This window comes from Xyrauchen texanus, chromosome 24, assembly GCF_025860055.1.
Source record: "Xyrauchen texanus isolate HMW12.3.18 chromosome 24, RBS_HiC_50CHRs, whole genome shotgun sequence".
Taxonomy (NCBI): domain Eukaryota; kingdom Metazoa; phylum Chordata; class Actinopteri; order Cypriniformes; family Catostomidae; genus Xyrauchen; species Xyrauchen texanus.
This window is the reverse complement of record NC_068299.1, coordinates 28,417,844-28,430,798: the sequence shown is the minus strand read 5'-3', so window position 1 is coordinate 28,430,798 and position 12,955 is coordinate 28,417,844. Positions and strand designations below refer to the sequence as shown.

The 12,955-nt window shown below is 36.7% G+C and overlaps 2 protein-coding genes across 3 annotated transcripts in view; one reads left to right on the top strand and one right to left on the bottom strand.

Annotated features, from left to right (window-relative positions):
* zgc:154058 (Transmembrane protein 150A-like) overlaps window positions 1-2,510 on the top strand; it is a 58,074-nt gene extending 55,564 nt beyond the window's left edge. For both annotated transcript variants that reach the window (XM_052090122.1, XM_052090121.1), the window contains exon 9: window positions 189-2,510. In XM_052090122.1, the coding sequence (XP_051946082.1) occupies window positions 189-433 (245 nt within the window). In that variant the 3' untranslated portion in view covers window positions 434-2,510. The remainder of the gene's footprint in view (window positions 1-188) is intronic.
* Window positions 2,511-4,545: 2,035 nt separating this feature from the next.
* mat1a (methionine adenosyltransferase I, alpha) lies at window positions 4,546-12,659 on the bottom strand. The gene is made up of 9 exons (XM_052090118.1): window positions 12,328-12,659; window positions 10,933-11,010; window positions 9,787-9,909; window positions 9,567-9,679; window positions 9,333-9,476; window positions 7,805-8,023; window positions 6,193-6,375; window positions 5,864-5,997; window positions 4,546-5,023 (listed from the first exon to the last, which is right to left on the bottom strand). Exons 1-9 carry the CDS (start codon window positions 12,401-12,403, stop codon window positions 4,921-4,923), a joined length of 1,173 nt encoding a protein of 390 aa, XP_051946078.1. The 5' UTR covers window positions 12,404-12,659; the 3' UTR covers window positions 4,546-4,920.
* Window positions 12,660-12,955: the final 296 nt, after the last annotated feature.

Genomic DNA, 12,955 nt, shown 5'->3' with positions numbered 1-12,955 from the left:
AGTAATAAGTAATCAAACAAGTTTAAAAACTTTTGATTTGCAAAGTGTTTCATTCAGTTAATGATCTAAAATAGACATTATCACATCTTTGAATTGCCTTTTATATTCAGCTGTGATGACAATGTTTTTTTCTGCTTTCTTCCTGTTTGTGGTGTCCACTATGATTCCTTGACTACATTTTCCTCCAGGCGGGGTATTTTTTGTCCAGGAGAGTTTTGTCCTGCAGCATGCATCAGCCATTTTTGAGTGGGTCTTCTGTGTCATTATCATGCTGTTCTATGGCACATTTGCTTTTGAATTCGCTGGAATATCCAGTGACACAATGATGGTGCTGGCCCGAGGACAATCTCTACACACCGGAAGCCGAGACCACAAAATGGAGTCGCTTAGTGGAACCAATCAGCACCAGCCCGAGAGCCTGTCCATACTCTAACCTCAGTGTCCAATATCTGCTAGTCTCTCTCCTTACACTAGAACTGCGGAGGGAACATAACAGAAAGTGGATCCTGGCACTCATACAACCAACTTACCCTTGCCAAAGAATCCAGCTCAGATTTGGCACATCATTTTTGAGAGACCAAATCTATGCCCTCTGTCCGTTTCTTTGTTATTTTCTGGGGACCTTTGAATCCAACAGCTTCCATGCTGAAAAAAGGGACGTGTATTGACTGGATGTGTTGGAGATTACATTAGGTCTCATCTGGATTTTGAAAGCATCTGTGTAACTTGGATAAAAGCAAATACAGATTGCTAGTTGGCAGCTACCCGTGTCCATAGGGAAAGCTGGAAGAGCAGGTTTGCGTCAATGACGATGTTTCAAAGCCTTCTGCAATCAACGTTATAGCATTTAAGCACAGTGCCTAAAAACAGTGCCAATTCCATACACTGCAAAACAATGAATATAAAATGCTGATTTTATCTTGCCTTTATCTTGCTTTTGTGTGTTTTTTCAAAGGCATTTTTCTTTTCACATATCTCTCTCTTCTAGTTAAATGATCAGGTTGTTTTTTTTTTTTTGCCTTAATTGCAGGATGGCTTCTAAAACTTCATTACCAGTGTGCCTTAAAATAAAGAACCAAATACAGCTATTTAATACAGCTAGACATATATGTTGAAAGTCATACATGTCAGAAAACTGTCCAATCATAAAATATGTATGTATTTTATTATATTCGGTTTATATTAATGCTGATTCTAAGCTGAATGATATCAGCAAAAACCTCAAGCAAAACAGGCCCATAAGCTTTTCACATCAAGTCGCCAGTAACTGGTGGCTTTCCAGGAATTATGTGCGTTGCAGTACAGAGAAGAGAGCTATTTTGTCCTGAGTAAAATGTGATTAGGGTTCCCTCTCGCTGTCCCTGTTGGAATTGTCACATGTTGTTGAGGTGAGAGAGTTCATGCGAGATGGTTCCAAGGAAGCATCTTCTGAATTTTCTCAAAAGCATCCCTTTAAGAGAAGAATAGATTGGCGCTGCCCCTGGTAAATAGTTTGATATGTGTTCACAATTTTAAAGTCTCTGTGGAATTTTTTTTTACTGGGTAAAAATGCAGCCGGACTGCAAGTTTGTAATTGATTAAGCATTTTTAGTTTGTTTTAAAAACAAGCTTGTTATACATTGGCTAAATTGTGATATCCAAAATGATATTGTTCCTCATTAGAAAAGGAGCTGTATGCTACTAGCGCCGTCCTGAAAACACATTCCATGTCATGTTAGTTTACTAGTTATTACTAATTCTCTGCACTCAGGAATGTCAGATTAGTCTTTCTCTTGTTGTCCCAAAACATTTTACAGTTATTCTAGAAATCTATATTGATAAACCTGATATGAGTGAACGTTTTACAATGCCTACAGTTCCTTTCCTTGCTGACATTCTGGCAGACCAACTTAAACCAGCAATTGAAATGTAGCATCAATAAAATGCTTAAATTGCAATATTAATTTTATTTTTTTGCTGAAGACTGTGTGAAACTTTTTCATTTCTTCTAATCTGTTTAAATGCATTGTGTGCCTCAGAAACGTTATTCTGGACTTAAATAATCAAATTGCTGCATTACCCTTTGCCTAGGTTTGTGCTCCTCTGTGTTTTATCTATCTGTTTACTTAAACCTCCATCAGAGCTGTTGCTCAAACCTGGACTCTGATGGTTTGTTCGTACTGCAAACAGAGAAATGACTAAATCAAACCCATGGTAAGTACAAATAGTTGAAGAACCTACCGCTGTACATACCTGCTGTAGTCATTCAACAAGGCTGTGCCACATGTCAGCATTTAATGACACTGCAAAAAGTACCTTCTTGTGCCTTTGTTTCAATTAAACCAAAGATTTAATCAGTTATTGGAGAAATGTTTTGTTTACTTGGCAGAATATGTCGTATTGTATTGTATATTTGCCTTAGCTAAAAACAGAAATAAAGCAGAATCAGACATTTCTCTCATTTACTTTCTGTCACAAATGTAACCTCACCTCATGTTGTTTGAAACCTTGGAAACCTCAAAACAAACAGGAAGGGTACAAGGGTAAATTGCATAATCTAAATAATGTGGAATAATTATACTTTTTTTCCTCAATGCAATTACAAAGATGGGGAGCTGGAGGATTTATGCTCAAACTACTCAAAAGCACAATAAAAGTATCATAAAAGTAGTCAGTTAAACCTCGATCTGTATGATTTGTGAAGGTATCATTCGAACTTCTCTTTCACACGTTCACAAATCGGACACTGTTAATACTCTCGTGAACTCTTATAAACGTAGAAACGTTTCTTCTTTTGTGTTCCAAAGTTTGGAATGACATGAGGTCAAGTAAATGATAACTGATCTAATTGCATGGTATGGAAAAGCAGCTTGGACATAAAACATCTGCTTTTTTGTTTGGAATGACATGAGGGTGAGTAAATTGTTATAGAATTGTCTTTTTTTTCCCCCAGTGAATTATTGCTTTAAATGTTGTTGCATCACTTCTCAAATTCAAGTCATTTCAGTTCCTGTAAGTGGACACCATGACCTTTTCATTTGGAGTTATGAGGCAAATACAACCACAATGAATTTGGGTATTCTTGTTTGACTTACTAGATAGTGTTCTAGTAAACTATGTGACCTATTGCAATGTGTGATTATTAATCTATTGTTTGCACATTATCACTTCAGTAAACAAATTGGTGGAATTAATGGTTAATATCCCTTCCTGAAAAATGCATACTGAAACCACACAAATATGAAGGAATTTCCATACTTTAATTATTCACAATTATTTACATGTCAGATCTTAAATTCTATAACAAAAGTTGACAATCTGAAAGGAAAGAGTAAGAATGGAAAGAATGAATGCCTCTGTAGAACACACAGAAGTCAAAAGAAAAAATAAGATTACACAGTGGGTTACACACACACACACACACACACACACATATTGGTGCAGCTATCATTATGAGGACTCTCCACAGACATAATGATTTTTATACTACAAAATAGTACGAACTATAGCTTCTATCCTCTAAACCTAACACAACCCCTAAACCCAACCCTCACAAAAACATTGTTTAGTATGTTTAAGCGGTTATAATTATAGGGACACTATAAATGTTCTTATAAACCACATTTATAGCATAATACCCTTGTAATTACCAGTTTTAACCTAAAACAATGTCCTCATAAACCACCCGAATAGGCCTTCACACACACACACACACATCTCAACAAAATCTGGCTTTGCTTAACTGAACTACACATACACTCACACACAAATACATGCCTACTCGCTAGTGGTGAAAAAATACTTTGAAAGATCAACGCAGGCGATCTGTACATGTAAACATGAAGGCATTGCTTACGCTCAGATTAAAATCCCTCTGCCATTTTCCAACATTTATGACATAAACAGCTCATAAAAAGCCAATGTACTTCTGATGCAAGACAATGAGGCACACAAATTAGAAAATTTTTAAGACTGTAATGTATATGATGTGGGAAATATGATCCACAGACAGCAGAATGTGTAAAACCTAAAGTTCACAATGGTCCACAATATGTTGCTTTTGTCTCTTCACAAATTGACTATGCATAGTTGCAACCATGCAAATTAACTATGCTGAATTAACCATGCATAGCTGGTTAATAATAATACATAAGTTACATTTGGCTATTAATGATTAAAAAAAAAGTAGAGAAAAAGAAATGACAATGCAGTCAAGACTGAGAAATAGGCAATATGTAACTATAATGCACTGCAAGATTTAAGGAATGATAGATGCTCACAGTGATTAGTGACTGAAGGTTTCCTATACAACAAATAGTTCCAGTCCTCGAATTTGATTGGACAAGCAGCATTCCAAGAGTGCTGATATTTACTATAACATCACTGCAAAGATGTACTGTTTGTATCACTCTGTTTGTCTGTGTCCATGGCATTCCAGACATGTTACATGTAATGTTGATTCTGCTTTGGCATAGTTTAGATTTATTATCACAATTAGTTTTTCTTGTATTAAAAACAATATCACATGCACAATGATGCTCTTGTCCTGAATATCAGTACAGCTGAATATCAATATATATATATATATATATATATATATATATATATATATATATATGTGTATATTTCAGTACACAGCAGTCTTGCTTGTATGATGATGGTGATCAACTTTAAAATAGTCTGGTCAACATTGTGAGGGGTCCTTTCATGACTGTCTTCTAATTGTAAAGCTGGATTGGATTTCTCAATTATGACATTTATACTTATACTGCTTCAATCTGCATGTAGTCTGTAGTAGCGTAGTATACACTACGTATGGGGGGAGAAAATGAAAATAAACTGGAATAGGTGCATTGAAGGAAAGAAAGATCAAGGGCGTGAGAACATATTCTTTTCAGAGTTGCAGTGGATGAATGATGACTAAAGGACAAGCCTGTCACTTTAAACCTTGAGACTCTTGGCCACCTCCCAGGGAAAATCTGATCTGCCAAAATGGCCATAGCAGGCGGTGCTCTGGTAGATTGGCCTCTTCAGGTTCAGGTCCCTGTCCGTGGAAATCAAGTCATTACTTTTTGCCATACAGCAGACAGTTTTAATCTAAACAGTGGCTAACTTTGATCTTAAGTGCTCTAGTGCAAGGCACCAGTCGGGCCCCATTGCACATTAACTACTATGTGACCATAGTGTACTAAGTATTCATCATTATCACATATCAATTACAGCCTACAACAAAAAGCCTACAGTTTATAAAGATGTAATTACTGTTACATATATTTTACGTAGATTGATAAGCTGTACCTCTGTAATTTTTTGCTAAATGTTATTTTTATTCTGTAATTTTACTACTTGTGTTGTTTATGTGTAACTATTAGAGAGGTATTAAATACACTGTGAATTGATTGCAGTTGTACTCCCACTGGAAGAAGTGGGGAAAAATGCCATGCTCACAAGTCACAATGGTGAGCAGGGTTTGTCTAGATTAATGTACATTTTAAAGATTTTATGTAATCCATTCTAGAGAGTAAACATTTGCATTAGCAGCTCATGTCCTAGAGTAGACCATTAAGCTTCCAACATCCCAGTATTTACATTTTGACTGGAATTTACCATCATTCACACTCTTTAACTGGACACTAATTGCTGGGAAGCACCTTTCTCACAGCTCTAATATTAGTGGACTTTCTACCCCTACTCTTTTTAAGATATTACACTTCATTCCATGTAAATTATGTTAATAATATACCTCAAATTTTTAAACCACCCCCACACAAAGCACACAGCTTGATAACCAATTGGTACTTAATGCTGAAAAATATAAAATGTTGTTTTGTCTTCCTGAAGCGGCTGAAAATAATAAGAACATATTATCTTATTCATTGTTTACCTAACAATGACGCCTGGTCGGAGGTCAAAGTTCTTGTTGACAATCTGTAGCAACTCCTTCTCTGTTTTTTCTGACGAGCCATAGGTGAAGAGGGAGATTGACAGAGGGTGGGCGACTCCAATGGCGTAAGACACCTACAGAACACAAGAATAAATGATACATGACCTCGCTTTTATCCAGACATCCAGCTTATCCATTCCAGTCATATCTACTACAAACACAAATTGGTCAATAATGTGTTGAGTTGTTTGTGACCTTTTTTCTAGACAAAATCTGATGGATCGTTTGCATTTTTTTATATTTTTTTTAAGTCTACACTTTTGTCCCACCTGCACCAAAACTCTTCTGCACAGTTTGGCCTTCACAAGAGACTTAGCCACCCAGCGTGCAGCATAGGCAGCAGAGCGATCCACCTTGGTGTAGTCCTTTCCAGAGAAAGCTCCACCACCGTGAGCCCCCCATCCACCATATGTGTCCACAATGATCTTCCTTCCTGTAACACCGGCGTCTCCCTGAAAAGAAAATATTATTTTGTGGTTAATACAAATTTCCTGATTTTATTTGATTCTGATTTGATTTGATTTAGTTCCAATTTTGAAATGATTGGCTTCTGATTCATTTGGGTATATTTCAGTTATTATGTCCATTTCGGATACAAATGAAAGAAATGCTTTTAGAAATGCTCTATTTGTACTTGGTACAAAAGACAACAGAAAAATTATTATGCAGCTCTCCATCGCCATCTCTGCTTAAATTTGTGTCTAGCTTGTGCCCACGTCCAGTCCACACACATCCGAAAATAAATGTAGTGATTTGTAGTGATAGACTGATTAATCGGTCGATATTTGGCCAGTTTGCAATTAGCGGCTGATAACCGTGTTCACTTGGCCAATTAAGAGAAGTGCTAACTTTCACTTGTGTCAGTTCTATAACCAATCAATAGATTTGTCATTGGATGGTCAACACGTTCTGTTTTCAAGGTTGTTCTCGTTTTAAGTTTATGCGCATTTTAGTAAATATTGTCTAAAATAAGAGTTTGTTGTATTTAAGAATTGCTGTGTACATCTGACTTGCTGTTGTTAAGTTGGATCATGTTAACTGGAATTTAAATCGGGCATCCTGCTTTCTAGATATCGGTATCGGCATAGGCCATTATAAAAACCTATATCGGTCAACCACTACTATATTACTACCAAAATACGAGCTACACATAAGAGGTGAAGATCATCAGTGAATAATGATATATATTGGTCTGTTCCTCCATATAAATTATTTATATTAAATATTTTTTTTACCTCACTTTACTCACTATAATATAACTCTTTTGTGATGACTTTATGGTAATGTACATGAAAATTCAAGAATCATGATAGATCTTAGGGCAATCCCACTGATCTGCACTTCCCAATACATTTTCTACAATTTACATTTACATTTATGCATTTGGCAGATGTTTTTATCCAAAGCGACTTACAGTGCACTTATTACAGGGACAATCCCCCTGGAGCAACCTGGAGTTAAGTGCCTTGCTCAAGGACACATTGGTGGTGGCTGTGGGTTTCCAACCAGTGTCCTTCTGATTACAAGATTTCCAGTTATGTGCTTAGACCACTACACCACCACCACTCCGCCAATTTGAACAGATATGTGCTGTATCTGTTCTTTTGCATCACAGATGATTCGGGGAGGAGAGAGAATGTGTTAGTCGTGGATAGTACTAGAGTGGAAGATTTAGGAACTGTAGAAACAGGCCCAGCGAGAGCAAAACTCAAAGAATACCCTCTCACCAGCTTTCTACAGAGAAGTGGTTGCTAGTGTGAAAATAAAATTGTCTGGGCTAAGCCCCGGATGTCCTTCAGTGCTGGAAACGCCTCTGTTTATGTACACTAGATAAAGCCATAGAACTCCAAAGAAATCCATAGACTTGCTGAAGGAACGCACCTGAGGCCCTCCAATGACAAAGCGGCCACTTGGCTGCACGTGGTAGACGGTTTTATCATCAAGATATTTTGCAGGAACCACAGCCTTGATGATCTTCTCCTTCAGAATGCGTTGCTGCTCTTCCAGTGAAATGTAGTCATCATGTTGGACAGAGATGACCACTGTGTGAACACGCAAAGGAATCACAGCACCATTCTCCTGCTTGTAGTGTACAGTGACCTGGAGTCATGAAAAACATACAGGAAATCTTTGAGGTCATTGTATCAATCTACATTTACAACATAGGGAACGTGAAGATCTTTTTGGACATGTCCTACTCTATGGTATGAAAATGCCAGAACTCTAAATAGACCAGAGGTTTCAGCTTCCTGAGAGCTGCCCAGCTTGGGTTGCTGGCATGTGCCTGAGATTGATGGGTGCACAGCCGTGTCCTCTGCCACACTGTGAAAAGTAAGGATCAGAGGCCCTGTATGTCACGGTGAGGGTAATTTTCTCATAAGCAATCAAAGAGACCGCCTCATGGTCACTGTCTTGCTCAATAGCTGTCAGACCTATTGGCCAATGTCCTGGATAAATGAACACTCAGACTGATAAGATAGCATGGTCAATGTCAGTCAGAGGCTTGGAAATAACATATTATGGCTCTTAAGACAAAAATTACAATTAAATCAACTGACCATTATGTGTGAAAAATCAGCTTCACATTTTAGTCTTTAAAATATATTTCAAATAAATTCTGTAAAAAATACTGTTCATTGTTAGTTACTAATGTTAAAAATAGAAGCTTATTGTAAAATGTTACCAAACTAAATCTTACTGTTAGGCACTGGTGAAAAATAAAAAAAATAATATTAATAAAAATATATATGTATATATATATATATATATATATATATATATATATATATATATATATATATATGATCATTTATAAAAAATACAATTGTTCATTGTTAGTTCATGTTAGTTCATAATGCATTAAGTAATGTTAACATACAGTATGCAACATTTAATACACATTTATTATTAGTCATTTCAAGTCATATAACTAGAAATTAAAATCAACCAATATTTATAAGTATTGTAAAAGTATTATTTATTGTTACTTCATGTTACTTCACCTAAAATAGTTCAATAATAGTTATTTTTTCAGCTGGCTTGTTCAGAATTATATGTCCTGCCAATATTTTCAATGGCTCATATAAATTTTAGCAACATTTTAATAAGTGTCAGAATAGTAATATTTTTCATTAAACACTTTTTAAAGAACACTATCTCAATCGCAATTTCTACAAAACGTCATCTGTGTCAGCCGGCATAATAATGTTACGCTAGTGACATATTTTACAAAATCAAAACTTCAGATGATGAATTCTACACAATTAATTAATATAAGATAATTGGAACATACTGTAAGAACAGATGTATTGGCCCGATATAGGGCAAGTCACAGTTCCGTCAAATGGCAGCAATTCTCTCACTCTGGCCCTTACTGTTAAACTCTACCTTGTACTGTTACATTACAAACCTGGGTTTTAGAATCTGGACGGAGCCATGGAATAGTCCCGTCCCGCCGCAGCTCAGCCATTTTGGCATTGAGTTTGTGAGCGAGGACGATGGTGAGCGGCATATACTCTTCTGTCTCATCTGTGGCGTAACCAAACATGAGTCCCTAAAACATAAGTGAAGGCAATATGAAGGGATGAAGATGTTTATCATGTGAGTTGTCACAAATGATGATGCTCTTCCTAAGTGTTCTGACCTGGTCTCCAGCTCCAATATCTTCCTCATGTCTGTCAATGTGGACGCCCTGTGCTATATCAGGAGATTGCTGCTCCAGAGCCACCAGCACATTGCAGGTGTTATAGTCGAAACCTAAACAGTGAGAAGAAAAAGAGCAGATATGTGGAAGCAAACCAAAAGAAGCAAATTAATTAGTAGAGATCTTTAATCACTGAAGCACAATATTTAGATGTCCTGACCTTTTTCAGAGTTGTCATAACCAATGTGTTTAATGGTATCACGCACAACCCTTTGGTAGTCCACGTTGGCCCGAGATGTGATCTCACCACACAGGAGTACCATGCCAGTCTTGCAAACTGTCTCTAATGATAAAAACAATAAAGTTATACAGATAGTTCACCCAAAAATGAAAATTCTCTCATAATTCACTCACCCTCATGCCATCCCAGATGTGCTGTTTGGTCAGGGCTGGTCAAAGGTGGAGATTAATAGGAATAAGACTTAAATATGCATCTGTTTCTCACCCACACCTATCATATCTCTTCTGAATCATGTATTTAAACTCTGGAGTCATATTAATTATTTATATGGTGACTTTTGTTTTTTGGTGATTCAAAATTTTGGTCAATATTGACTTGCATTTTGTAGACCTACAGAGCTTAAATATTCTGCATAAAATCTTCAATTGTGTTCAGCAAAGAACAGAAAGTCATACACATCTGGTATGGCATGAGGGTGAGTAAATTATGAGAGAATTTTCATTTTTGGGTCAACTATGCCTTTAATTTGTTACACGACACACATCAAATGGAAACGATCATCTCTGTAAATTAATACTGCATCATCTACTGCTATGTTAAGTTTAGACATGATGTTGTCCATTCAAATGCCATTTGAACTACCACACTAATATTATTCTGCTTTACACTATTAAAAATAAAGGTTCTTCAAATGTTCCTTGGCACCTTAGTTTCAGCAAAGGAACTTCTTTTCAAGAACAATTTTTCTCTGAAGGTTCTTTAAAGGGTTCTTGATTGGGCTTTCTGGTTCTTTGGAGATGTAACATAATAGGTGCTTCAGATCAGTATGTTGGTTGCTGGGTTCCTTATAGCACCAGTATAGGTGATTTTCTAAAAAACCTATAGAATAAAAAGGTCTTCCTATACATCAGGCTGTTAAACCCTTTCTAGTTCTAGCTGGAAATGTATTTTTTAAGAGTGTAAGGACAGAGAGAGTGCAGTGATCACTTTATAACAAAAGAAGAGGTAAATGACCAATCTTTGCACTATGCACTATGCACATTCAAATAATATACAGACATTTGTAATTTTCCCTGAGAGCTTTCCTATCTTTATTTGATTCCTGAATCAGGAATATCCACTCACCACAGGCCACCTTAGCATCAGGATCCTGCTTCAAGTGTGCATCAAGGACAGCATCACTGATTTGGTCACAAATTTTATCTATGCAAAAAAAAAAAAAAAAATGCAGCATAATGAAACAAAGTTATATAATGGTCCAGATAAAGGTTAAAGTATAAATTAATGTGCTAATACAGTTCAATGTAATGGGTACTCAATGATGAAGTGAGTTTAAGGGTTACACTGCCTTTCCTATTGTAAGACTTTAGAATGCTGTGCTTTACTATAGACAGAAATCCCAACAAAGCAAAGCCATAACTGAGCAGTTGGAGGACAATACCAGTGGTCCTCTCTTTTCAGAATCATTCACTCAGTCTATATTTGGGCCGCTAGCTGAGGCAACAGCTTAGGTGAGTTACATCAAAATCGACACTGTCAGAAACAACATCCCAAGTGATAACACAAGACGTTCAAACTAGACAAATCTATGAGATTGTTTATAGAACTTCACTGGATATGTTATGGAATAGATTTCATTGGTCTTGCACATGCATGTCTATTGATTGACCTGCTAAAATAGGTGCTGATAAAAGATGTTAAATGTTTAGATGAAATATCATAGAGACTGTTGTAAAGTATCCTATTGTTGCAAAATTTATAATAGAGGAATTATTCTGGCAATGGAACCAGACAAGATTTGATTATACATTTAGACTGGAGTTATTTCATGGTTACTCAATGAACCTGTCTTGACCACTTTGGCCTTGTAGCATAGCATGAGAGAACTGCAATAAGGTTGATAAGAAGTCTGAGGTCTGTCAAGTTCCCACAGCAGCCAGAATAAACTACCTAAGCAACATTTCTGGGTTGACTTTTGTGCCAATGATTGATTCCCACTTTTTTTCTACTGTACATGTGTCTTAAGGATAGTTCTTGGAGGGTGCTATAATAGAATGACTCATTGCATCAGATAATGTAACATTATCGTGAAATAAATTGCATAGTAAATATGTCACTGAGAAAACCCTTACAGTGGTACACTGAAATATAACACCCCCTGTAAAAGTCAAAACCCCGTAATTTACTATTTTTGTCTACTATATTTTCATTCAATGAAAAACCAATGGAGCACATGGTACAGTGGAAGTATTCTTACTCAACATGTGAATTACCTGTGCATGTCTGCTTCTGTTGCCAAATCACCTTACTTTATCACTTAAACATGTTCCAATGACTTGTTGAGGCAGGTAAAACAGTCTATAAGTAGGCACATGTCTTTGGGGGTTTTAAGTACAGATGAACAGAGAATTAAACTTCAATTAGAGTTACTTCAATTTACAATCGCACACTTCAGGAAAAAATGCTAAAGGAATGTTGATGATAAAGATCAACTTTTGTTTAGATGGAAAAAAAAATCACCTGGATGCCCTTCTCCCACAGACTCTGAAGTGAACATGAAGGAACCATCATCATGAATGTCATTCACTCCTTCCATGTTTGCCAGCAACTCAACAGAGTTTTAAAAAATCAACAGGAGAAAATATATCTATCAGAGTCTCTGTAATTTCCTCCAACTGTAGCTGCTGTAGGCCAAGAACGCAGAGCTCCTTAAAGTCCTGAGACTCTCCAGGACTTCATATAGAAGAAACACAGAAAGAAAGTGAAGTCTGCAGATAGATCACTGACTATAAAACAGACAAGCACATCTCGAAGCAAGTTTGTCCCTATATATGGCAGATAGAAAACACACACACAAAGCTTTACTCTCTCTCACTAACAAATACACACACACACACACACACACACACACACACACACACACACACACACACACACACACACGTGTCCTGTGAATGAGCGGGGCAGACCATTCCAGGGGGGGTTGTTTTGGGGGAGGAGATTCAAACTCCCAGAAACACTCTGTTAACCCTTTATGCTTTCAAATCTGCGTCAAAGAAAAGTTTCCTTTGAGGGGCAGGTCTGCTGGTCTTTGTCAGTGGACACAATGGGCACATTGATTTATTGCGTTGATGGGTGCAATTCATTT